This window comes from Prorops nasuta, unplaced genomic scaffold, assembly GCF_024137725.1.
Source record: "Prorops nasuta isolate Cenicafe-Biocafe unplaced genomic scaffold, Cenicafe_Pnas_1.2 PNAS00023, whole genome shotgun sequence".
In the NCBI taxonomy this organism is placed as follows: domain Eukaryota; kingdom Metazoa; phylum Arthropoda; class Insecta; order Hymenoptera; family Bethylidae; genus Prorops; species Prorops nasuta.
This window is the reverse complement of record NW_027116820.1, coordinates 1,232,023-1,259,722: the sequence shown is the minus strand read 5'-3', so window position 1 is coordinate 1,259,722 and position 27,700 is coordinate 1,232,023. Positions and strand designations below refer to the sequence as shown.

General features: G+C 38.7%; 1 protein-coding gene across 6 annotated transcripts in view; it reads right to left on the bottom strand.

Moving 5' to 3' along the window:
* Positions 1-27,700, bottom strand: part of Lpin (phosphatidate phosphatase LPIN) — a 290,109-nt gene that overhangs the window by 12,604 nt on the left and 249,805 nt on the right. For all 6 annotated transcript variants that reach the window (XM_066740441.1, XM_066740440.1, XM_066740444.1 and 3 more), the window contains exon 11: positions 896-999. In XM_066740441.1, the coding sequence (XP_066596538.1) occupies positions 896-999 (104 nt within the window). The remainder of the gene's footprint in view (positions 1-895; positions 1,000-27,700) is intronic.

Here is a 27,700-nt window from a genome sequence, read left to right as displayed (position 1 = left end):
AGCTTGTGGTGGACGGCTGTCGAAAATCAGACCCCCCCCCCCCCTCACTCCCAAACCCAAATTCAGAGAACTGTTTGGACTTGAGAATCCAGGGGGGCTTAGGACTTCGAACGTCGACGGTACGTACTAAATACGTTTTTTATCCCTCTCTCTCTCTCTCTCTCTTTCTCTCTATTTTTTATAATAAAAGATAGCTGAATTCATTATAAAGGACAGAGAGAGAGAGAGAGAGAGGGAAAAAATACCTATTTAGTACGTACCGTCGACGCTTGAAATAATAAGCCCGCCTGGATTCTCAAGTCCGAACAGTTGTCTGGATTTTGGTTTAGGAGTGAGGGGAGCGCGGTCTGATTTTCGACAGCCGTCCACCACAGGCTAGGCTTATCTCAACACTATCCCTACTGTCTATCAGCCACTGGCGTTTTGCCCACTCCCTCGCTTATAGCCCGATCTCGAGCTAGGTAATTTTAAATTGTACACCCTGATATTGTCAGTAAAATCTAGTTTAAATCAGTGTATCTCAGTTATAAATGCACTCATAAGAAGAATGGTACAAACTGAGAAACTGGACATTTTTCGAATTTGTTTCTATTGAGCCTTGTAACGAGCACATAACAAAGAATAATATCTGAAAATTTGAAGACATTTGACCGAAAGCCAATTTCCATAAGAAATCTGCCAGGTCATTTTCTTAGTTAAGTAGTCGTAATTTAAAGTTTGACTTCTTTAGGCCATTAGCTTGTTAAGTTCAACAAATGTTTTCCTTAGACAAATGAACCGTGAAATTATGCGATTATTCTATCTACATTAAAATTTAGGGAATTTCCCCACAATTAATTATTCAAACTTTACTAACAGTCTAAACTTAATATATATTATTTAAAAAATTACTTACGAAGATTGGAATGTTTTAGTTAGTTCATGCTTTAATTCTCCACGATGGTTTATGGTGAATATCCGTACAGTAGGAATACCAACAGCTCTGTACGCCCATACGTCCTAAGTGCAAATTATTATATTAAACATTCAATTTAAATTACGTTTTGCTTAAAGTAGTGCATGGATACAGATGGGATCAAAATGACTGAACGGTTTTAATAAGGCCGAATTCGTGAGAGTTATCCGATGAAAAAAGTTTCACGTGAAAAAATAATCATTGCGATGGTTTAATAATCCATGAGCATTTAAAGCCATACAGTTTTTGTCGAATTTTTATTATTAGCCGCAGGGTCACTGTGACGTGGTGTCGGGTGAGATATTACGTTTTTAGCGTAGAAAACTTTCGGTCTGCTAGATACGTAACAAGAGTGCTCTCCTTTGATATTACCAATATATCTGCTCTGCTATTCATAGCACATTTTTATGCAACACATCTTTAGATAAATTACTGCATGCTACAATTTACCGTAGTAAACGAATTAAGCCAAAAAGGAAAAGATTTATTTAATATGAGGTAATAGATGCAATTTGTGTGTGTAAACGCCTAAAAGAAAATAAGTTGTTTAAACTTTTTCTCTTTAAGAGCTATTGCATATTGTTAGTTGAACTATTTTTTCTTGACAAGGCATAATCTATAGAGGGAAGAGGAGAAAAAAGTTTTGTTTTTCATTGATAACTATTTGTTTATTTATTTAAATACCGGTTTTTATACCTTTAAAAAAATGTGTATCTGCTGTTCAGGGTGATATTGAATATTTCAGATACATTATGTCAAAAAAGTATTCGGGCAGCTTCTTTTGTTAATAAACATCCATAAATAATACGTGAAATTAATCGTGAAAAAAGTGATTTTAAAACGACCATTTCACTAATGCGATTCAATGTTCACCAAAAATATTTTTCGTTTTTAAATATTACGAGATTAAAAAAATGGTAATTTTCCAAAATGAAAAAAAAAATGTTAACCAAAATTCAAGATGTATGTTTTTTAGAGGACAATTTAATGCAAGTATTTTCCGAAAAGTTTCATTAAAATCAGTTATAAATTGTACAAGATACAGTAGTTCAAAGCTACCAAAAAAACAGAGATTTTCCTGAAAATCCGCGATTATAAAACTGTTTTTCGGCAACTTTGAAGTACTGTATCTTTTACAATTTATAAACGATTTTAATAAAACTTTCCGAAAAATAAACAGTATATTGTGCTCTACAAAACGTATATCATGAATTTTTGTTAACATTTTTTTTCATTTTGGATAATGACCATTATTTTAATCTCGTAGTATTAAAAAAAGAAAAATATTTTTGAAGAACATTGAAACGTAACAACTAGTAAAATGGTTGCTCTAAAATCACTTTTTTACGATTAATTTCGCGCAATGTTTATGCATGTTAATTAACAAAAGAAGCTGTACAGGAATACTTTTTCGACCCACAGTATATCTCAGAAACTAAAGTTGTCGAAAAATACTGAAGGTAGATTTAAAATCAATAACTTGGGACGAGTAAACAACCGTTAAAATATTTTATACAATTATGAAAAATTGGATGTTTTGTGCTGATATTAATTCATTTTCCTCCGGAGATAGTGTTCGAATCTTAATTTGTGTTTTTAGCATCAGGTTGATGCCATCTAATATTGAAAATTTAAATTCACCTATCTTGTTACGACAAAAAGGTACTGTCAAGAACACAATAGTTTATTAAACTTCTAAACTGTTATTATAGTTGACAGAATATAAAACTGCATAGCATAGTTAATGCTGGCAACATAGCAGATCGATAAAGCATCAGTCAAATCAAGAGACACGGTAGTGTCTCGACGGCAAGTACATATAAAAGTAGATAATGACATGTCTATACCGCCGAGCACTACCGTTAACTTATACAGTATGTTTGGCCGCCTCAATTTTCAAACCGATTTATTTCCGTGAATGATCCACTGTCATGATTTAAGTAAAGCTTTCCTTAAACTAGTTTGAAACAAGCTTTCATTTAAGACCATGAACATTAAAAACGGTTCATGCAATCCAGAGATCTCATACTGAGTTAGCTATATATATTGTAACGTCCAGAGTTGTACGATTACTAATTTTAACACGATGCTCAACTACGATTTCATATCGTCGCTGAGCCTTTAGGTAGCGTTATTATATTCTTTTAAATAAGGCGTCGTAGGTAAGGAAAAATAAAACCCTGGGCGTACAAAATGAGAAGAAAATGTGAAATTCAGAATTAGAAACAATATAATTCAAATGTTACCTGATGATGATGAACAACAATAATAAAAAAAAATGAATGAAGAAGGTAGAAGGGAGACTCTCCTGTTGCTGCTTATTGGACTACGGTCGTCGTTGCCGTAGGGAACCAGGGATGATTGTGTGAATGTTCGGTGAAAAGAAATGTGTGCACTGAGTCGATTGTAGCAATTTTTAATTTAGTAATTAATTCACTAGGTTATATAAAAAAACTACTGCTCTTGAATTTTAACAATATTATGAATCGCGAACTTTGTCTCACTTTCTAGGTTCAAAACTTATGCAATTTCTTGAATTTAATTGACTTAATCAAACGTACGAGATGAGTGAAAGTAAAGAAGTGAGTCTAACTTGAAAAAGAATGAATGAAAGAATGCATGCGGCGTCCATCCGCTCCGCTCTTAAATAATTAGCTGGGGGGAAGAACGTCGCGTCGCCTTCAGCCAATCAGAAGGCGCTACTGCCTAAGCTTGGGTACGCTAGAGAATGAGACAAAGGGTGCTGAGCTTGCACCTTTTGTATACAATCGTTTACTTATAACTAAACGCAATTATTAAATAATATTAACAAAATTTAAAGATTAATACGGCATTAGCCGTCGCATGAGCAAAATGTGTCCTAATCCGGACGCGAGAGAAAAGTAATAATAAAAAAAAGGAAAAAGGAGGAAAACTGCGAGAGGAAAACGATCACCGTTTTAGGGTTAAAAATCCCACAACAATTAAATTGTTAAACGGTTGACCGCTTCCAAGGGCGAGTTATAATAGAAAAAGATTATGCACGTGGCTACCTGTGGTTCGATATCCCGTTACTCATGGGACCGGATATCTAATGTTTCTTATTCCTATGGTTGGACTTATATAAACGGTGGCCCGAATGGTTACGGAGAAGAAAAAAAAACGTTAAAATAGTTAAGCGTGAAGAAAAAATGCCCGAATGGTTACGGAGGAAAAACGCTTAATATTTTATCGCAATTATGTTCCCCATGGTTTATTGGGGTTAGGAAAATCGAAATTCCAATATCTATCTTCGTAGATAATGGAATTTACAAAGGTTCGATTGTTTTCTTTTCGCTGAAGGGTTTCTCTATGCAAATAAAAAGCATGCTTGCAGCAAAGGCATGTGTTAAGTGGGGCAATGAAAAGCAATGATCTATGACAGATGTTACAAAAGATGTGGTTAATATCTTTTGCAGCTCTAAGACGGTATTGGCGAATTGTTGCTAGGATACTTCGTTTGTTGTCCGGAAGGGCGGCCTCGCAATAGGCACAGATCCTTTGGGCTAGATTGGTCCTAACATATTTGTATAGTAACCGCTCACAAACGAAAAGTTCCTTTGGGGCCATGCTGATGATAGAACGGATTTGATGGTTAAAATTTGGACACAGGATGTATTAAAGATAGAATAGAAGTGGCATAAGGCAATAAGCGTGAGATCCGCTGACTAGCGTCTGAGAGGAAACCTTATCGCGAGTAACGTGACTAACGGTGGGGTTCCAAGAAAACAAATAAGGAGAGAGAAAAAGGAGAAAAAGGAGAAAAAGAAAAGAACAAAATTAGTATTTGTTAAATAAATTAATCCAAAGAAGGAGATAAAATATGGAGAATTGTAGGATGAGGATGATTTTGGACATTTAGGAACTTGGATTTAATGTGCTGCTTGCAATCTTTTATTCCCGACTAAAGGAAAGCGCTAACATTTTAAATGACCAAAAGAATAAAATAGATTACCCAACAGAGAGAAGAAGAGAGAAAAAAAATGATTAATAAAAGAAAGATTATCTAACAATCGAGTTAATTAATTCTTTTCAAAGAAAAGGGGATGAAAAGGAGCTGGGTCCGCGCGGCGCGATGGTAAGGCGATCGCTGGCGCGTTTTGGAAATATGAAACATTTTTAAATATAAATAAGACATTTACTTTTAGACGCAAGGAAAGATAATGAATTAAGCATTCTTAAATATAAATAAGACATTTACTCTTAAACGCAAGGAAAGATAATGAATGAAACGAAATGTTCAAGAAACAAGTTCAAGGGTTGCTAATGATCGGTCTGAACAAAATAATGAGAGTATCGAAACAATATTACATTTACTCTAGAGTAACAAATCTATTTAAAAGAAAAAAAATTTCGGGAACGCTTAAGAATTAAGAATAATCGGCCTGAACGTTACAATATATATATATATATATCGAAAATTGAGATTCTTCTCCTTCATAATCTTCTTCTTCTTCTTCTTCTCCAGCCAGAGTGTATCTCTCGGGCTGAAGTTGGCTGCTTAACGTAGGTTTAGTGACGTCAGTAGACGTAAACGTAAATATAGTTGCACACAATCGTAAACAGTGTGTCTGTGTGTATCTCCTAGATATATGTTTTACTTCGTTTATTACGGTAAATCAGGTTAAGCTGCAAGATTGACAGTATTAACCTTAAAACAATTTGAACCTAATTATGAAATAAATAAATGAAAAAACATGATTAGGCTGTTCTTATTAAAATTTGATGAGGTTATACCCATTAAAAGGATTTTTAATTACATAAAGGAATCAACAGATTAGATAAGAATAACAATGAATTTTATGATATAAAGTGTAATATATTTTCTGGTACTTTGTGTGATTTTATTGCAGATTAAATAGTGATGTGTTTATTATCTGACTGCTAAGGGTTGAGCTGTGTGGAGTGAAAGATTAAAATATAATATACACCGTGTCTCTTGATTGCTGAGGATGAAACTACGTGGATTGAGTTGCTGAGGATAAAGCTGACTGGATGAAGTAAGATTAATATTTATATATTTTTAACACTGCCAAGGAGAAGTATACTGTCAACATTTATGTGCATCGGTGATTATCCAAAGTATATATAAATTGCAAGAAATTGTTAAAGTATTTGAAAACCATATGCTAAACTTCCAGGTATTGAAATCATTAACAAAATACAGTTTTAGTTGTTTCTTCTCTTTAAACTGATGTGGGTTTCAACTGTCCGATAGGTTATACCTTTGTCAAGAATTAGCAGCATAAATGTGACAGTAATTAGTGCTAAAAAGAAATGTGGTATGCAAAACGACAATGTCAGCTTTAATTATATGCTTGATTGTAGTTTATTTAAAGCTTTGCGAATTGCTTGTCCAGTCATGCCCCTGTATCACCCCAAACAGCTGATGAAGTTACTGAAGTTTCGCAAAGTCAGATGTTGGTAAAAAGTCAAATGTTGATTAACAAATGGAATGATTCATGTTTCTTTAAAATATTATTTTCTTTGAAGAATTGAGATTTTTAAATGATGAATTTGATTTTAGGTTTACTCAGATGTTATCATTTAGTATTTTACAGTCACTGTGCAAGTGTATTATAGCAAATAGTAATACTTGTGCTTTAACTTAAATACATTTGGTACAATTGAATTAAAAATCCAAGGAGGAAGGTTCGCACACATACTGACTACTGGAGTTGAATCAACAATTCGGCTTTTTACTCCTGCATTCTGATACTAGAAACAGGCAAAGATGCAAGCATTGAAAGATTGGCAAAGTAAGAATATAAACCAATATACAGAAAAACGTCATCCATTGCTCAGCCATAATTTAAGGATGAGACTCATTGGATGAAATTCTGTAAAATTGAGTTAATAACTGTTGATTGTTTTCCTCTGTTACCTATGCTAGTATTCTAGGCCAAATGCAGTATACTGGTCGTTGGTATGGATGAAAAAATGCACGTTTATTCTCAATTGAAACTGAGTCCAAAAATTAATGGTTTCCACTCCATTTTGCAGCACCAGAAACCCCACTAGTTTCAACAGTGTATAGAAATTAGCGAAACGAACATTTGAAGAATCTGGCACAGGAAATGTTATAAGGACGACTCGCCAATGTATCTCCTATATCACCTTTGTCAAGAATTAGCAGCATAAATGTAATAGTAATTGGTGCTAAAAAGAAACGTGGTATGCAAAACGACATTGTCAGCTTTGAATATATGCTTGATTGTAGCTTATTCAAAGCTTTTTGCGAATTGCTTGTACAGTCACGCCCCAGTATAAACTCAAGTAGTTGATGAAACTAGTGAAGTCTAGCAAGGTCAGATGGTGGTTAAAGTCAAATGTTGATAAACAGAAAATGTAAATTAATTAAAACATACATTTTACTTAATTATTTTTATATGTTGAAAGTATGTTTATTGATTATGAAAAATTTAATCAAACTTTTATTATAGTGAAACTGAAAACATTAAACAAGTAGCCGGGGCATTAATTATGAAGTTCATTTATGCAGAATGCATTACAAATATCAATAAATTCAATGTGTTGACTGTGATATTTTTTCAATGTTAATATATATTATTTTATTAGTTAAGCGCTGCTGTTTCAAAAAATGAGAAGTGTGGAAATTGTCCTTAAATTCTGTAGAAAAATTAAAAGAATTATTTAATTTTTTAAATATTATACTCTTACAAAACGTTATGAAATCCCACAAAAAACAGACTTCGCCTGTAAAAAAGGTGGCAAGTACATAAACCATTAAGCATAAATAATATAGTAAAATTATCTAATTAAAAAAAGTAGTGAAATCCAAATATTAGGGAAGTGTATTTTTTCACCTTAGCAAAAGTTAAATTTTTGAAAAAAAAGGAACAACAAAGGTACTTGCCGGGCCCGTAATGTACATGCACAGTGAGAAATAGAATCGTCTGTGGTTCGGCTAACTTCACTCTGTATTTTAACATGAAATTTGCTGTACTACGCTATAGCTGAATCTCACACACGATTCAATTTCCCACTGTGTATGGACATTACGGGCCTGGCAAGTAGCTTTGTTGTTCCTTTTTTGTTCAAAAATTTAACTTTTGCTAAGGTGAAAAAATACACTTGCCTAATATTTGGATTTCACTACTTTTTCTAATTGGATAATTTTACTATATTATTTATGCTAAATGGTTTATGTACTTGCCGCCTTTTTTTATAGGCGAAGTCTGTTTTTTGTGGGATATAGTTTTCTTGCATCCAATCTTTAAATAACTTGAAAAATGAAGTCAATAGAATAATTTTAGAACTCGATTTGGATTCAGTGGGAAAAGTTACATAAGAATCAAACAAAAAAGAGACTTCGCCTGTAAAAAAACGGCAAGTACATAAATCGTCCAGCATAAATAATATAGTGAAATAAAATATTTAAAAAAAAAAAAAAAAAATTAGTGGAATCTAAATGTGAGCCAGCTGCACATTTTTAACTTGGAAACAATTAAAATTTCGGACAAAAAAAATAGTAACGCACAAAAGATTCTTGCCGGGCCCATAATGTTCATGTGTAAGTCGCTATCTTGCAATACAAGTGTTGCTTCTGATACTTTTGAAATGTGGTTAGTTAAAGCCATTGTATACAACGGTCCCGGCAAGAAACTTTTACACGTTACAATTTTTTTTGTTCGAAATTTTAATTGTTGTCAAGATAAAAATATATACTTACCTAACATTTGGATTTCACTCATTTTTTTTAATAGAGTATTTTATTTCACTATATTTATTTATGCTGGACGATTTATGTACTTGCCGTCTTTTTTTACAGGCGAAATGAGTTTTTTGTGGGATCTTATAACGTTTTGTAAGAATATAGAAATTAACACTAAACAATTGTTTTAACTATTTTAATCTAATAAAACATTTTCCAATGTCCTTATCGTTCCATTATGTAAAGCTTCACTTCATGATATTAATCTATTAATCTAATAAATGTAAAAGACAAAATATTACATTGATGAATTCTTATCATAATTACACTTTTAGAGGCTATTATCTTAGTATTCACCGACTGTTTGAATTATATTTCCAACATTTTATACCCAAAATTATCTTAAAACCTATTGCTTTCAAAACTTTACTCCTAAATTTCCCCTAAATCCACCTTTTTCTAAGGTATTAATATCAATATCAACTTTGCATTATGGCTCTTTCTTTGGCAAACTAGTGCCATTTATATTTTCTTTTGATTAATGTAAATTGTAAAATACACCAATTAATGCAATGAAAGCCTCTGTCTGTTAGGTATACTGCTTTCAGTTTCCTAAATTTATACATTGTATGCTCTATTAAATGTGAAATATTGGAATCATGAATGCTTTTCGTATTTGCACATCTACATGATTTTATTACAATTTTTATTAACTATTTGATTTATATTTCAAAAATGGTATGCCCAAAATTACCTGCAATCCCTTCACTCTCAAGGATTTGCTTAGAAATTCAACCCTTTTTCTACCATTTTCTTAACTGTTACTCCCAATATCAACTTTGAATTATGACTTTTCTTCAGGTAAACTAGTGTCTTTTATATTTGCTTTTTATTAATATAAACTAGGAAATATATACACCGACTAATGCAATGGAAGCCGCTTGTTTTTAGATATACTACTTTCAGTTCCCTAATTTATTCACCTATGTTCCATAACATGGAAAATATTAAAATAATGACTTCTTTTCATTATTACATTTCAAGATGATTTTATCGTTATATTTATTAATTATTTGAATTATATTTCAAAGAGTTTATTCCCAAAATCATCTGCAAGCCCTTCATTATCAAGAATTGGCTACCAAATTTTGTCATTTCTCCACTTTTTCCTTAGGTTTAACTCTCAACATTAACTTTGCATTACGGATTTTTTTATGACAAACTGGTATCTCTCTCTCTTATTTCTGGCTCCTTCTATTTAATATAAACTATGAAATATATCAATTAATTCAATAGAGAAGCCTCTGTTATTTAGGTATACTATTTTCAATTTCCTAGGTTTCCAATAACGTATGCCTTTCACATATTGAAGTGTGGAATTTGAATTAAATGATGGTCTATATATACATTTATCTTATTTAAACTCCATTTCAATAGTGTTTTTGTTGTTTCTAGCCTAGTATATCCTGATAGCTTGATTCTCAGTAATGACAAAATAATATGTTTCTATTGATTTAATCTTAACCCTTTGGGGTCGGAAGACGACTCTCAGTCGCCATTTATCGGGGAGTAATAAGTTTTATCGTCTGCAAACGGTTAAAAAAGACATTCCGCAAAATATCACAGAGTACTATATGCCATTTTAAAATTTTTATATTAATATACTTATCTAATTCCTTAGATTAACGATGACCCATTTGCATTAATAAAAATAATACTTCTACAATTATTTAATGAGGTTAATGCAGACTTATACCAGGCAGCTCTATTCTCAACAACATGTGACAAAAAACATTTTGTTTTAGCTTCACTTGAAAATGACACTGCATTAAGTAAATAAAACAAGAACATCCATTTTTACAATTTTCTTATGCCAAGTTTGCTGTTCACTAAATAATATTTAAAACTGAAAGATATTTTCTTTTACGTTGTAACTATTATTAAAGGCTGAAATTACAATATAAGTAGTGATATGGCAATATCACAACACCTGTATTAACAATCTGAATTCTTTAATGAAAAAAAATATTTGAAAGAATATGAATTATCTCATTTGCTTACACACATTTGACTTTGTACTATCTCCATTTTCTCCATTTCTTAATGACTTAACGTCCTCGAGACTAAGGATCTGTAATAGTTGGGTGTGTCTTTGTTTCTTTTATAAAAATATGCTATCGTACAAATAGCTCAAATCCAAGTGCTGGTCATCAGTTTGTATTCTAGGTAAATGAAGGTCCTTTGAATGTAACTTATCATCCAATATCCATTCACTACCAGCCATACTTTTGCACTCTATATAGCCACAGAAAAGTTGACGTAGTGAGAGCCTGGATCATTTTTCCTGGGACACAAACAATTTACCATATTTGTAGACACACATTTTTTTCCACTTTATGCAGCACTGATGTTCAACTGTTGTGTTAAGGATTATATTATTGTAAGCTTTAATTCACAGTTTAGGTTTCCTTTCGTATCCACATCAAATTCAAGTGCTGGTCAACTTGTATTCTAAATAAATGATGGTTCTTTGAATATATCATATAATCTAATATCCATTCACTACTAGCCATACTTTTGAACTTGAATATAATCACGCAAAGGTTTACATTTTGAGAGTCTGGATCATTTTTCCTAGGACATATAAACAATTTTCCATATTTGTAGACACTATTTTTCCACTATATGTAGAACCAGAGATGAAACGGGAGATGGCTCATGCGGGGTCCCGCAGCAATCTCCGCTGGTAGGTGGCACCAGTGATCGCAGACGTTTCTCAGGTCCATCTAACACCTAACACCATCTATGGGAATGGATCGTGAAGCACTTTGTTATACACGCAGACCATTATTTTGGTGTGAATGCGTGTGGGGCCTCCTTCGCTTAGCATGGTTCAGCTCAGTGAAGCCAGTCTGGATCTAAAATGCTCCCCCACTATGCCTCCACAGATTCACCATCACGTAGAGCTATTGAAGCATCCGTGAGAACTCCTCACTATTGCCTCTCAAAACGTTCGCGCATACTATTAGTGCGGAACGTGCATGTTTCGGTCTCCTTCGTTTAGCTTCGGTATATTTCGAATACGAGAGAAAGCGGTATAGTTTTTTCTGACCTCTCTTTATCGCGCTCGATCTCCGCTCATTTAACCAACAAGCCATGCTGAGCTAGTCGAAACAAAAATCTTTTCGGCCAGCTCTGATAAAAGCTGGCCAAACTAAATATATAATGATAAAATATTTATAGGCAGCCTTTGTGATTTATTACATTTTATAATAGATAAAGAAATGAATTATAATACGTAACTTTAATGAATTTTGTTATGACTCATGTGTTATGTATTATTGTAAAAAAGTTTTCATTTTTCTAATTTATTATTGAATCTAGTAGGTTAATAACAATAAAAAAAAATCATAATAATGAAAAAAAATTGAAAAAGTTTCCATGAATATGCGGGAATCGAACGCGAGCCCACGGAGATACTAGGCAAGCGCCTTACCATCTGCGCTACGACACTTATTCGGTTACTCAAAGACAGTCGCCTGCTAAAGCGATGGAAGCTTTCTCTATTAGGCTCAATCTATAGAAGAAAATATCAATTATAATCATATACATATTTATTTATAGTACGTATCTTCATAATGAAAAACAATTTTTTTGACATATTTGTAAACATTAATGACTTTAACAGCTCTAGCATCAAAAAGTGACTCCAACATTTCAGAAAATATTTTTGAAAGCTGTAGAATTAACAATAAGCAACCCAAGGCTTGTATTTGGAATTTTAATTTGTTATTTCTATTATAATCTATTTATTTTCAAATAGTTCAAATATAGAAAAACGATCAATCCTTATTAAAAAGTAAACGCGCATAGCTGTCAGAGATGAGAAAATGTAGCTCTATTCTACTTACTCCTTATATAAACTTCATTTTCTGATAATCTTTTAATACAATATATATGCCATATTAGGGTGATTAAAAAAAAGTCGAAACAACATTTTTTTTAACGCACATTTTTTTTATATTTTATGCATTAAAATATATTGAATTATTCACCAAATCTGACTTCTGTAACTCAATTTTAAAAGGTGGCACAATTCATTTCATTATAATTTTTTTACTGTAATATCTTTTTCGTCATAATCTATCATGAAATGCCTTTCGAATAAGTTTTATTTTTTGGATTATCCTTCAATTATGAGATGACGTTAGTGAGTATTGTGAGTAGTGTTCAGCGAATGGCCGCCTAGCGGTGGCGAAGAGAGTTAAGGAGCCAAAATTGAGTGCCAGGGCGAGACAGCATAATAGCCATACCGTTCTTTCATGAGTTTCCTCGAAATCGTTACATTATTAATATCTAAATAATGATTATTGTGCGTTTAAATGCATAAAAGAAACAATATGGTATTGATTTTGTATGAATAGTGTAACTTCATGATAGGGTATGACGAAAAAGATATACAGTAAAAAAATTATAATGAAATGAATTGCGCCACCTTTTAAAATTGAGTTACAGAGGTCAAATTTAGTGAAAAATTATATTTTAATGCCTAAAATATAAAAATAAATGTGCACTACAAAAAATTTTTTTTCCTTTTTTTGAATCACCCTAGTGTTATATAAACATTTTATTTGGCTAAATCGTCTCATCTCTGTCATCCAAACACGTTTACATATTTAAAAACGATTGATCGTTTTTCTATAAATGAGCTAATTGAAAATAAATAGATTGTAATAAAAATAATAAATTAAATCCCAAATACAAGTGTTGGGTTGCTTGTTTTTAATTCTGCAGCTTTCAAAAATATCTTCTGTAATGTTGGATTCACTTTTTGAAGCTAGAGCTGTTAAAACCATTAATGTTTACAAATATGTAAACAATTTTTTTTTTCATTATGAAAAGACATACTATAAATAAATATGTATATGATTATAATTGATATATTCTTCTGTAAATTGAACCTAATAGAGAAAGCTTCCATCGCTTTAACAGGCGATTTTGCCTTTGAGTAACCAAATAAGTGTTGTAGCGCAGATGATAAGGCGCTTGCCTAGTATCTCCGCGGGTTCAGGTTCGTTTCCCGCAGATTCATGCAAACTTTTTCATTTTTTTTTAATTATTATGATTTCTTTTTATTGTTATTAACCTACTAGATTCAATAATAAATTAGAAAAATGAAAACTTTTTAACAATAATACATAACACATGAGTCATAACAAAATTTATTAAAGTTACGTATAATAATCCATTTCTTCATCTATTATAAAATGTAATAAATCACTAAGGCTGCCTAGAAATATTTTATCATTATATATTTAGTTTGGCCAGCTTTTATCAGAGCTGGCCGAAAAGATTTTTGTTTCGACTAGCTCAGCATGGCTTGTTGGTTAAACGAGCGAAGATCGAGCGCGAGAAAGACAGGTCCGAGAAAACTATACCACTCTTTCGTACTCGAAATATACCGAAGCTAAACGAAGGAGACCGAAACATGAACGCACCACAGTAATGGTATGCGTGAATGTTTAGAGAGACAATATAGTGGGGTGCTCTCACGGATGCTTCAGCAGCTCTATGTGTTGGTGAGTCTGTGGAGGCATAGTGGGGGAGAATTTTAAACCCAGACTGACTTTACTGGTTCAGCTTCGGTATACGTCCAGTGCGAAGGAGAGCGGCATAGTTTTCTCGGATCTCTCTCTCTCTCTCTCCCTCTCGATCTCACCTTCGTTTAGCCAACGAGTCGAGTAAAAATCCTTTTCGGCCATCTCCTTCAATTCTCCGTCTTTCATACCGGAGATTCAAGCTCGACTCCATCCAATAACTTTTTTTGTATTCTAAAATGTTGAAATATTGCTATTAACCTATTAAATAAAAAAATATATAACAATGGAATTTTATTATTTAATACTTACACTTCAAATATCTTTGTTGAGTCTTACATTTTAAATATTCTCTTATAAAAATTTAATTTTTATTCAATTATTAATTCAAATTAATTATTAATAGCTACTATAAATATTTTAGAATTGTAAAAAAGCAAGAAACGAAAAAGTCCAATAGATATCGAACTTGGAACCATTGGTTTCAAAACCGAGAATCTTACCACCTGCGCTACAAGGCATTTTGGAAGGAAATTAACGATAAAATAATATAAACTGAATGGCTGCAAACTCGCATACTTCTTTCGTTACACCAGCATATATTCTTTCGATATACTTATACTTTGTACCATGAAATTAAATCAAATATAGGAAAATATTATTAGGGTATTTATCATCCTAAACATCAACTGTATTAATTCTTTAGACATGATTCAAATTTGAAATAAATAAAATCCAACTTCATGACTGAATAAACAATGCTGAAGTTTCAAGTATTATTTAAAGCATAATGTGATACAAAATATTTCACTTTTGTATTTACCTCGTATGCCATATTTTATTACATATCTACGTCTTTTTTCATTTCATTTTATAACTTAATTTTTTCTTGGAAAAATTGTATTTTTCGTTCCATCATATCTCTTGAAGCGTGTGTGTAATTTAATCTTTAATATATACTCTGCCAATTTACCGTCTCCTTTTTTAAATTGATATTCAGTATAATTAAGAGTTTGATTTTTTTAGCATAGTGAATTGTTAATTAAACAGAACCAAATAATGTTTTCTTTGTGCCTGTAAATGAATTTAAAAGTCACGATGGCGAATTTGTAGAGAATATATTAAGGATTAAAATGACTCAAACACATCAAGAGATATGATACAACGAAAAATAAATTTTTTTCTAAGGAAAAACTAAGTTTTAAAATGAAATGAAAAAGCACGTAGCTATTGTAACGTAGGGGTCTGTTCCCTGTGCTTCCAACCCCAGTATAGACTATTTTAGTAATAAGTAGAATAGTTAGAATTAAGAAAGTAAAAGAGAGGTGTTGAATTAGCTGTTTTGACACCGGGACTTCCGGTCACTTAGCGGAGCACGAAGCTCGAGATCGTTGCTCAATGCTGACACCCGGAATTCCCGGCTGGGTGCGTCAATGCTCGGACGCCGATCAACGACCCGACCTAGTGAGGTGTAGGCTGGAAGGTGTTGCGAGACACGGGAGGTCTTACACCACCTCCCCCAAATTTTTCGCATTTATAATCCGCACCGATCGACCAAATTTCAGTTATCCTGTGCATCTCACTGCCGCGAGTCGCGTCCGAGCCTTACGGAGCAGATAGCTCAACACTTCTCTTTGCCCGGCCAACGAAGTGCTGGTAGTTTAAGATTTAGATTAATTATAACCCGTGTCAACATAACTTATTCAATAAACCGCTACGATCTAAAACCGACCATCTTTAACAACGACCATCGCGACCACGTACAACCTGTCCAATCTCACGACGACCACTGCGAACCAGGCGACCAATTGAACCGTAAGACAACTGAGAGATCCAATTGCTAGTCACACAAACCTGAACTCAAACGAAGAGGCATTTCCTCTTCTATTTTCAATACCACGAATCCCGCTGACCTAGTCGATCTTTCGCCGCTCGAAGACCGACATTTCGATTGTATCGTCGGCTTTGTTAACGCAATTCAGCAGTGTCTCTCCTGACCCAATTTTAATTGGGAGTCATTTGAGCCACGCTGCCTTGCTGACGCAGCGCCTAACGTAACAAACTGGTGACAGCGGTGGGATTCCTCGAGTGTTTTGTTCTGCATATATATATACTCTTGGTATGAGCCATTGATTTGTTGACAGCAATTCGTACTATTACGTATCTTTCTTTTACAATTAGCATCCCATATGCCGCCACCCACTGTTCTACAGGGCAGTGCACCTCCGTCTCCTTTCAACACAAACCATTCCCTTGTCCGATCTCCACCTTCCACCATGACGCATAACCCATCATATTCTGCCCTTAACAACACTGCGCATGTCGCTGATGGCTTAAACACCACCTCGGGACCGTACTCCCCAAGAGGGGAGGCGGCCATGATCCTGAGTTCCGTGCCCGAATTCGACGGTTCTTTCGAGCACCTTAATTACTTTATCGAACGTCTCGAAAATGGATATTCCGCGATGTCCGATGCTTGTCGGGCCGAGATCCTACCGGTCGTGAAGGCCAAACTCACGGGTCCCGCACGAACTAGTATCGCGGGCCTAAACCTCGCCGATTTCCGAGAGTTTATAGCACATCTCCGCGCCAAATTTAGCCCTCCCCAGACTTATGTTTCCCTTGTCACTCAGTTAGGGGCCCTTGAAATGGGACACAATGAACCGGTCCATGATTATATAGGACGTACCGGAAAATTGCATACAGCCCTTCTGGCTGCTTTCAAGAGTACATTCGGGAGAGTAGCCGCTGACGCCTGCCGTGAGACACATGAGGCACAAGTGGTAGAGTACTTCCTCAATGGACTGACCAAAGATCTGTTTGTAGCAGTGGCACATAGACAGCCCGATACCTTGAGAGACGCTTTCGATTACGCTCGTGTGGCTAGCTTTCACATAACGCAGCGCGAGGTTAGGAAGGCCTCATCCGCCTACTCCAGCTATCCGGCACATTATCCTAATCCTCCCCCGAATTCGTATCCAGCGATCCCGAGATATCCACAAACCCCCCAGCCTTACTACATCCCCGCTCCCTCTCCTTCGTATCATTTACCCGTTACCACTCCCACGTACCCGGTGTGCCCTTGTCATCCGCCGTCGGGTATGGCCCCTATCGCACCTCCGCGGCCTAGAGACCCCTATAATCCCGAAGCATTTTGCACACATTGCCGACGACCAGGTCACGTCCTCGCCAACTGCAGATCGGTATCCAGATCCTCGGGGCCGGTAATTGCCAATTTGACAGCTACAGAAGAGCCAGCCGATTTAAACTCCGCCTAGGCTCGACTGAAAGCCGCGTCTTCGAGCCCTCCGAGCAAATCGCGACCATCAGTCTCCTCCGGAGACCATCCCCGATGGCCAAACCAAAACCACGGGATCCCAAACCTCGGGTATACTATACCCCCGCCATCTCTGTAGTCCTCAAAAACGTACCGCAGCTGAATATCGTCGAGGGAACATTCCTATGTGATCCTGGCTGTGAAGTCAACATAATCCAGACCCAGTTTCTGAGACCCGATACTCCTCGGACACCGCCGGACATAAAGGGGGTCCAGGACTTACATTCAGTCACTGCATTTATAGGATCTACCGACCTTGGCCTTAACGATGACAACTACGCTTTCCAAATCGTCCCCTCTCTGTCATTACCTTATGTCGGCGTACTGGGAGCTCCCTTCCTTAACCAAGCTGGAGCTCAAATTTCATACACAATGTACACTTTGGTTACGGAAAATCGACCCATTCACCCATTGCGCTTCAAAAATGCTGACATGATGCAGAATATAAAACAAGGAGAACCGGTTTAAGTCCCGCGAACACCTTCAATTTCCGCGTGTGTAGCCCAGGATCCAACCAACATTCCCTGGCCCTTCGATTGTGAAGCCGCACCTCCCTCTCACTCTGAGGCAGTGGTTCATCGCCCTCTGCCCTATGAGTACGAGCCTGGGTTCCCGGAGCCCCTGAACCAATCCGAAAGGATCCACCAACTAGAGACCTACTTCCGAGATTTGGACAGCCCTTCTTCAGAAGATCATTCTCCCGTGCGTGAGCTCATCCGGGAGTACTCGGACCTTTTCTACATAAAGGGTGACAAGCCAAATCCCGAGGATCGCACCGGAGTTCTACACGAGATCAACACGCCCGGTGGACGGCCATTCAAGGTCCGCCAATACCCCATCGAACAGAGCTTACACGAGGAAGTACAGAAACAAGTTGATGCCCTGATCGAGAACGGGATAGTAGTTCCCTCTATATCACCATATAACTCCCCCCTCTGGATCGTACCAAAGGCTCCGGATTCAAAAGGGAACAAGCGATGGCGCCTAGTCACGGACTTCCGAAAACTTAACGAACAGACCGTGGGCGACGCCTACCCGTTGCCGATAATCACAGATAGTTTGGATAAGCTAGGAGGATCTAATTACTTTTCCGTATTCGACCTCGCCAGCGGTTTCCATCAAATACGAATGCATCCTAAAGACCAAGCAAAGACCGCCTTCTCCACACCTAAGGGACATTACGAATATACTCGCATGCCGTTTGGTTTGAAGAACGCCCCGGCTACCTTCCAACGATTGATGAACCAGGTCCTCGCTAAACTGCAAGGACAGAGTGTGCTCGTCTATCTTGACGACATCATAGTGTTCACGAGAACCCTCAACGAACACGTGACTATGTGTCGCCAACTATTTGATCAACTGAGACAGCACGGCCTCCGCCTACAAACCGATAAGTGTCAATTCCTCAAAAGCCAAATTGCCTACCTTGGGCATATAGTAAGCCGCAATGGAGTACAACCACATCCTGGAAAGCTCAAAGCCGTGCGAGAATTTCCGGTTCCCCAGAACGCTACCAACATCAAGCAGTTCCTGGGATTGGCCGGTTACTACCGCCGATTCATACCAAATTTCGCCGAACGAGCTAAGCCTATGACTCGTCTCCTAAAAAAGGGGGTTGCCTTCACATGGACAGAGGAAACCCAAGCTAGTTTCGAAGACTTGCGAGATAAACTGTGTGAAGCTCCCGTACTAGCCTATCCAAACTTTCAAGAACCCTTCATTGTGACGTGCGATGCCTCAGACTACGCAATCGGAGCCATTCTAAGCCAAGGCAAGCTAGGCCAAGATCACCCCATCGCCTACGCATCTCGAACTCTACATGACCCCGAAACTCGATACTCAACCTCAGAGAAAGAAGGGCTTGCTGCAGTTTATGCCTTGAAGGAATTCCGACATTACATCTACGGAAGAAAATTTACCCTGGTTACAGACCATCAGCCCCTAGTATGGCTAAGCAAGACCATTGACCCCACGAACCGAATACAACGATGGAAACTCTGTACCGAAGAATTTGATTACGAAATCATTTATCGGAAAGGCAGCCTGAACGAAAATGCTGACGCGCTCTCGCGTAATCCAGTACCTCTCGCTTTGCCTTTAGTAGTTAAGGACCCTCTTTATCTTCCAAAGATTAAGAAACCCGAGCCTGACCCTTCTACGCTAGGCTCGAGGATCCGCGATCTTCGGCCTCGAAAACCTCGCGCTCGCGTCAACTACGCCGAGCCCGACACGTCCGACGAGGCAGGATCCTCCGATGAAGAGTCCCCTGTCATAGAAGAAGCCCCCGCTAGACCCACCATGCTTCCGACCCTTATGCATGAAGTAACCCTCGAGGATAATCTAGACGTAGACGACCAAGAAGAACCGAGCATCCTGCTTGAAACCAGCGGAGAAGATTTTACCCCGCTTGACGATAAGAAGATAAGCTACCTACAGGAGATTAGCTCCAGCCCAGAACGCGAATTGCATAAGGGTGTGCCTCTCGGTAAGGAAATTGACCAACTTGAAGCTATTTCCCCTACCCATTCTTCACACTCTCCTTCCGGACTACCAGGATTGAGGCCCATTGCACGATCTACCATGCTACCGCAGGATATCCACCCGGATAGCGAAGAAGAAACCGACTCCGAAACAGAACTAAATACCACCGTCGTGAACACAACTAAAATTCCACCAGCAATCCCTAACTCATTTGACATCAGCCTAACTGCTGACCTACAAACCATTGAGCCTGCCCCGGCTCCCAGCGACCGGCGACAACCACTCTACGACAGCAATATTAGTATAACACCTTTCACCCTGGCTCGCGAACCCGACCATCTAGTTCATTTGATAGCCAGTGATTGCACCTTTCAAGACGCCGTCAGTCGTATGCTAATCGAAACGGGAAGATTAGACTTGGAAGAGGTGCGGAAGATTTCCCTAGTCCCTAACTCCTCACATACTTTCCCCTATAAATCTCACTTCATTCTTCTGCTAGTAACCCACCAACACGAACGTCTCTCTCCAAGCCACGACGAAATTGGTCTAGCCCTGAAGACCCTGTACGATCAAGTAAAATCCTTAGATTTAAAGTCTTTCCGCATATCTCCATTTAAAATTGGAGCGTGCCGAGTCACAAGTCGCTACTTGAGCTCCGTGCTGAGTAAAACATTCTCGGAGTCTTCCCCGAAGATAACGATTTGCAACGGAGACATAATAGAGCCCCCCACATCGGTACGTCTGCAAATCATCTTAGACTATCATGGCGGCCTCATTGGGGGCCATAAGGGAGTGACAAAGACATACCACCGAATTCGGGAACATTACGACTGGCCGAGGTTACACAAGGACGTACAACGCGTAGTACGAGCTTGTGAAGAATGTCAAAAGCAGAAGCTGGTAAGAGTTAAAACTCGCCTGCCTATGCTTATCACGGATACTCCTAGCTTACCTTTCGATAAAGTAGCTCTGGACACGGTAGGGCCCTTGCCCATCACACCCTCGGGAAATGTACATGTTCTAACTATGCAGTGCAATTGCACCAAATACTGCCTTGCCGTGGCCATTCCAAATATACGTGCGGTAACCATCGCCGATGCGTTCGCTCGTCACTTCATTACCTTGCATGGAAAACCGCGCGCTATACTCACTGACCGTGGTACAAGTTTCCTAGGCAAACTGATAAAGCACCTTACCCGGCTTTTTGATATAGAGCACCTTACCACATCAGGTTATCGACCACAGACGAACGGGTCTCTGGAACGTAGCCATATAGTACTCATCGACTATCTCAGACACACCATCCCGCGGCACTGCGACTGGGACCACTTCTTACCCTTCGCCATGCATTCTTATAATAACTCCGTGCATGAAGCAACCGGGTATACCCCTTACGAACTTGTCTACGGCAGGAAAGCTGGCTCACCTCTAGCGGTGGGTCCCGTTGAAGACTTACCTACTTTCGACTCCTATTCTACCGAGCTCAAACAACAACTTCAGGTAGTTCAAGAACTCGCCCGCGAACGGGAAATCAAAGCCAAGGAAAAATCCAAAGAATACTATGACCGCAAGGCTAATCCCGTGACATTTCATCCCGGAGACTTAGTTTATGTGCTGAAAGAACCTAGATTACATAAATTCGACCCCTATTACGTTGGTCCCTACCGAATCGACACCGTGACACCTCAGCACAACGCTGTTTTGATAACCGAAGACGGGAAACCTTTCACTAAGCATCTCGACAAACTAAAACCAGCCCATATTCTTTCGTAATTTTCAAAAAAAAAAAAAAAAAAAAAAAAAAAAACCCTCTCTATTTGCTTTTAAATCAAACCCCTTCTGTTGTTACAGCTCGCAATCCAAAACAGTTTTCTCTTTCTTTACAAATCAACGACTTAGCCCTTAACCTTCCGGGTTAGACAAACCTTTAGTCTTGCCGACTCATAATAGCGGATCAGCGGGCTCCAGCTACAACCCTCGATCAACTTTCCGCCAAGACAAGGAGCACCGACGACGCTAACCTCTACAACACATCTGAGACCAGAACTCACCATGATCATCATCTTGTGCCTCTTCACCCTTTTTACCGAGACACCTGCTTCCCCCCACTACGAAATCACCCGCTTACGTCATAATCCTGGAGTTTATTTAGAGAAAATTGCCACCCTTCAGTACTACTCCAAGCAATGGCGAATCGCTAGTACTCTCGATATCCAGGGCTTACTAGCCCACCAACCTGACCCAGTAGCCATAAATCGAGCATACCAAAATTCCTGCAGACTGGCTGGGAACTGCATAGGAAGGGCAAAGATCACGGCCATCCTACAGCGCATAAATGAAACTCAACAGTACAACAACATCCTCCATCAAGGTATGGGTGTACCACAAATTAGCCGCGCCCGCCGATCAGCCCCTCTGAGTTTCATCGGGGGGCTCTCCAAAAATCTTTTCGGTACCCTTACCGAAGAAGACGGGCAATTCTATCTTTCCGAAATGGCGAAGCTTCAAGAAAAGGGAGTTCAAACAGCCCAGCTTCTAGAAAACCAGACCCACATCGTCCGGTCGGAATTTGCCAACCTACACGACCACATTACAAATCTTACCATATCCACCCAAGCACTGCAAAATCAAACCCTTCAACTTGCAGCAGCTTTTAACAAGCGAGATGAGGACCTCGAACGACTGGCCTTCGTTGATGCCCATGAGAGATGGCTCTTGGGAATTGAACACCAGATCGAACAGTATCACTCCAGCGTCCTACTTCTAGTAGACGCCGTCCTACTGGCCCGCCAAGGATCTATTCACCCCGCCATTTTTTCCCCTGACAACCTCTTTCGGGTACTGAAAGAAGCTGTTCAGGAGACAAAACTGGCGCTGCCCTTCAACGACATCGACCTACACATGGAGAACATTCAAGACCTCTCTCGACTCCACGTACGCTGCCAGCAAGGCTCCCTGATCATCATCCTCGAGGTTCCCCTTCTGGCCAACGAATACCACCACGTTTACCGAACCCATCCCTACCCCATGCATCAAAATCATGAACCCAATCACACCTTATCCATGTTCATCCAACCATCCCAACCCTACCTCTGTGTCTCCTTCCCCGCTAAATACTATTCCTTCCTCTCCCGAGTTCAACTGGCGCCGTGCTTTCACAAGAAAACCATATTCCTGTGCCCTTCCGGCCCTCCGCTCCGGCCGATCCATTTCAATCAGGAGTGTGAAGTAGGCCTCCTATTACATCATGAAGCTACAAATTGGGACCAATGCGATGTACGTCTGGCAGCCTCTTCGGGCAGTTACTGGACCCAACTGGAGACCCCAGGAAGTTGGCTCTACTCCCTAGCATCCAAAGAGGAAATCCGAGTAGACTGTGAGGGAATGCTGCAGGATTCGGAAATCCTTACAGGAAATGGTATTCTCCGCCTGGAACCGGGATGTAGAGCAGAAACAAATACCGTGCGCGTAGAGGCCCTGCATACCATCTCCTCAGCACGCACAGAACACTTCGAGGCCTTAACATCATTACCTTTACTGGAACTGCTACCAACTCCCAAGAAACCAGCACTGCAGAAATTACTCCAGATTCATCGAATCCTGCAGCAGCCCCTCACGGATTGGGCCCACAGCTCCAATAGCATAGCCCTCAAAGACATCGAGCACCAAGCCCGGGACCTTCAACGCCAGGACGACTTATTTCAGACATCTCACACCATCACCTACGCTTCATCAGGGACCCTCCTTCTCATCATTATAATCTTAAGCATAGTTTTAATAGTAAAATTAAGAACGTCGGGTGCTGGGAGTTCGGAAAAAGTAACCACTGCCATCACGGTTCAGAGCCCACCAACTACACAGACTGAACAAACCCCGATGCTACCAGCATGTGCTGTCAGCATCCCACCGGTCCAAATGGCGTCGCACATACCCATGATACACTACGTCCCAGCACCACGGCCGCCCTTTAATCGCCGAGACTCCCTATCTCTATAAAAGAAAGGTACAGGTAACCGACTCCTGCGTTTTTCTTCAGCGGAACATTAACCCGCCTGGGATAATGTTCCATTTAAGGGGGGAGGTGTAACGTAGGGGTCTGTTCCCTGTGCTTCCAACCCCAGTATAGACTATTTTAGTAATAAGTAGAATAGTTAGAATTAAGAAAGTAAAAGAGAGGTGTTGAATTAGCTGTTTTGACACCGGGACTTCCGGTCACTTAGCGGAGCACGAAGCTCGAGATCGTTGCTCAATGCTGACACCCGGAATTCCCGGCTGGGTGCGTCAATGCTCGGACGCCGATCAACGACCCGACCTAGTGAGGTGTAGGCTGGAAGGTGTTGCGAGACACGGGAGGTCTTACACCACCTCCCCCAAATTTTTCGCATTTATAATCCGCACCGATCGACCAAATTTCAGTTATCCTGTGCATCTCACTGCCGCGAGTCGCGTCCGAGCCTTACGGAGCAGATAGCTCAACACTTCTCTTTGCCCGGCCAACGAAGTGCTGGTAGTTTAAGATTTAGATTAATTATAACCCGTGTCAACATAACTTATTCAATAAACCGCTACGATCTAAAACCGACCATCTTTAACAACGACCATCGCGACCACGTACAACCTGTCCAATCTCACGACGACCACTGCGAACCAGGCGACCAATTGAACCGTAAGACAACTGAGAGATCCAATTGCTAGTCACACAAACCTGAACTCAAACGAAGAGGCATTTCCTCTTCTATTTTCAATACCACGAATCCCGCTGACCTAGTCGATCTTTCGCCGCTCGAAGACCGACATTTCGATTGTATCGTCGGCTTTGTTAACGCAATTCAGCAGTGTCTCTCCTGACCCAATTTTAATTGGGAGTCATTTGAGCCCGCTGCCTTGCTGACGCAGCGCCTAACGTAACACTATGTAATAAAATATGGCATACGAAGTAAATACAAAAGTGAAATATTTTGTTTCACATTATGTTTTAAATAATACTTGAAACTTCAGCGTTGATTATTTAGTCATGAAGCTGGATTTTATTTATTTCAAATTTGAATCATGTCTAAAGAATTAATACAGTTGATGTGTTAGATAATAAATATCCTGATAATATTTTCCTATATTTGATTTAATTTTATAGCAGAAAGTATAAGTATATCCAAAGAATATATGCTGGTGTAACAAAAGAAGTATGCGAGTTTGTAGCCATTCAGTTTATATTATTTTATCGTTAATTTCCTTCCAAAATGTCTTGTAGCGCAGGTGGTAAGATTCTCGGTTTTGAAACCAATGGTCTCAGGTTCGAGACCCTTTGCCTTTTTCATTTTTTATTTTTTATAATTTTTAAATATTTATAGTAGCTATTAATAACTAATTTGAATTAATAATAGAATAAAAATTTAATTTCTATAAGACAATATGTAAAATGTAAGATTCCACAAAGATGTTTGAAGTGTAAGTATTAAATAATAAAATTCCATTGTTATATATTTTTTGATTTAATAGGTTGTAACGAAGCGTACGTTCGTCACGATAATATTTCAATGTTCCGTTCTTTCTGTTAATTTCTGTAAAGGGGAAGGGCAAGCGCCACCTGTGCGACTCCGCGATAATTACGCGTAATAGGTTCGATCGCGGGTCGATAGGGGGTCGATCCGCGCACGCGCGACTATAATTATCTCGCGTGCCACTGTCCTCCCGACTCACTCACATTTTTGGGCCCTACGTAGCCGGTTGTGTGCCGTAGTTGTGTCTTGTTGAGTCGTTAAGGGTACCCCCCTGTTTAGTATTTTCTATTTCTTCTCTACTTGTAATAGTGCGCCATAGCGATTTCACTGAAAGGATTCCCTGGTTATTAAGGAAAAAAGGTGTAGCATGGTAAATGGACCCGATACAGGAAGCATAGAAGGAAAGCAGAACTTGGGAAGAACCGTCTAGCACGTGGTAGTCCTTAAAAAGGCCCCTGCATGGATCCCCATTTTGTCTGCATATATAGTTGATTCCAGGTAAAGCTGACTTCGAACTTGCGAAGTCAGGTTTCCTTAATCTTATACTCCTCTTTCCTTGAGTTTCGTCCGGCATTATTACTCGTATGATTTTTCTTATATTTGTATTGAGCGTTAATCAGGTATTTTGTAATTAATTAATTTGGACATTGCTCCTTTTTATTAATTGTTACGTTTTCGGGAGCGGTTTAAGAGCAGTGGGCTAATGGACGGGTCGCGAATCGCGTAGGGATTCCCTGTATTCTAGGAATACGTTGTAGGACGGGGTGTAGTCCCTCGTCGGAGAAAAGCGATCCAGAGCCTTCTCGAAGTTTTCCCGACGCGAGCCCGTTCGAATATCCTTGCCCTAGCCGTTTCCCCGTTATTTTAAGTAAAATTTACAAAGCGTCTTGGTTCACGCATGAGACGAGTCTCAAGCCGGTCAGCCGCGGAGGGTCATATTAGCGGATTTAGCAAGCTGGCGCCCAACACCTTGTAAACGGTTTATTGTACGTGATCTCCTTTTCATTATGGTGTATTTAATATAAATAACATGTTTATATAATTAACTATTGTCATTTTAATACAACGTAGGGAATACCCTATTGTAACTATGAGAACGTTTGCTGATCCATAATAATTAAAGTAAAGCTGTATTTTTAGAAACTAATCATTTGCTTATTTGATTACCCGGCCAATAACTCCCTCCGTGTGCCTTGTGCGTCAGTTCTGGTCACTGCCTATCCCCTGGCAAACCAAGGCCCATAAGTGATACTTTTCGTTTTTAGGCAATAACCTTAGTGAAAGCACTTATTTGGCCAGGCCGCGAAATACGACGTTACAAGGTTAATAGCAATATTTCAACATTTCAGAATACAAAAAAAGTTATTGGATGGAGTCGAGCTTGAATCTCCGATATGAAAGACGGAGGATTGAAGCAGATGGCCGAAAAGGACTTTTACTTGACTCGTTGGCTGAACAAAAGTGAGTTCGAGAGGGAGAGAGAGATTCGAGAAAAGAATGCTGCTCTCTCTCACACTCCACATATAAGGAGGCCGCACACGTATTCGTACCAAAGTAATAGTGTGCGTGTATAACAAAGTGCTTCGCGATCCATTCCGATAGATGGCGTTAGAGGTTGGATGGACTTGAGAAACGTCTGCGATTACCAGCGCCGCCTAACGGCGGGGATTGGTGTGCGGGACCGCGTATGAGCCATCTCCCGTTTCATCTCTGGTAATATTTGTAATTGATATAGTTTCAAATGTGTGCGTGTGGCAATAGGGAACGGTGAATCTCGAGCCTCTTTTGTTTATCGAAAGGGAAGTGTCAACGAAAGTAAGAGTAATGTAACTTTTCCGTTGAATCGAAGCCCTGATTTTTCGGTTTAAAATTTATTTATCTCCGCATCGATGCCTTTACGAATGTTATTGTATAAAACTTTTCTACTTAGTTTATGCGCAAGAATATGTCATTAAAATGAAAAGTATCATTGCTGAGACACACCTGTATATGTGAAGCTATTGAACAACGAATTAGAAGTGATCTACATAAAAATGAACTAAATTAGGTGAATAATTAATGATTCTCCCGCTTGATACAGTATACTTATTTACAGTAACAGACAAAATGTAATTATACTGACAATTACAAAATTTTTTC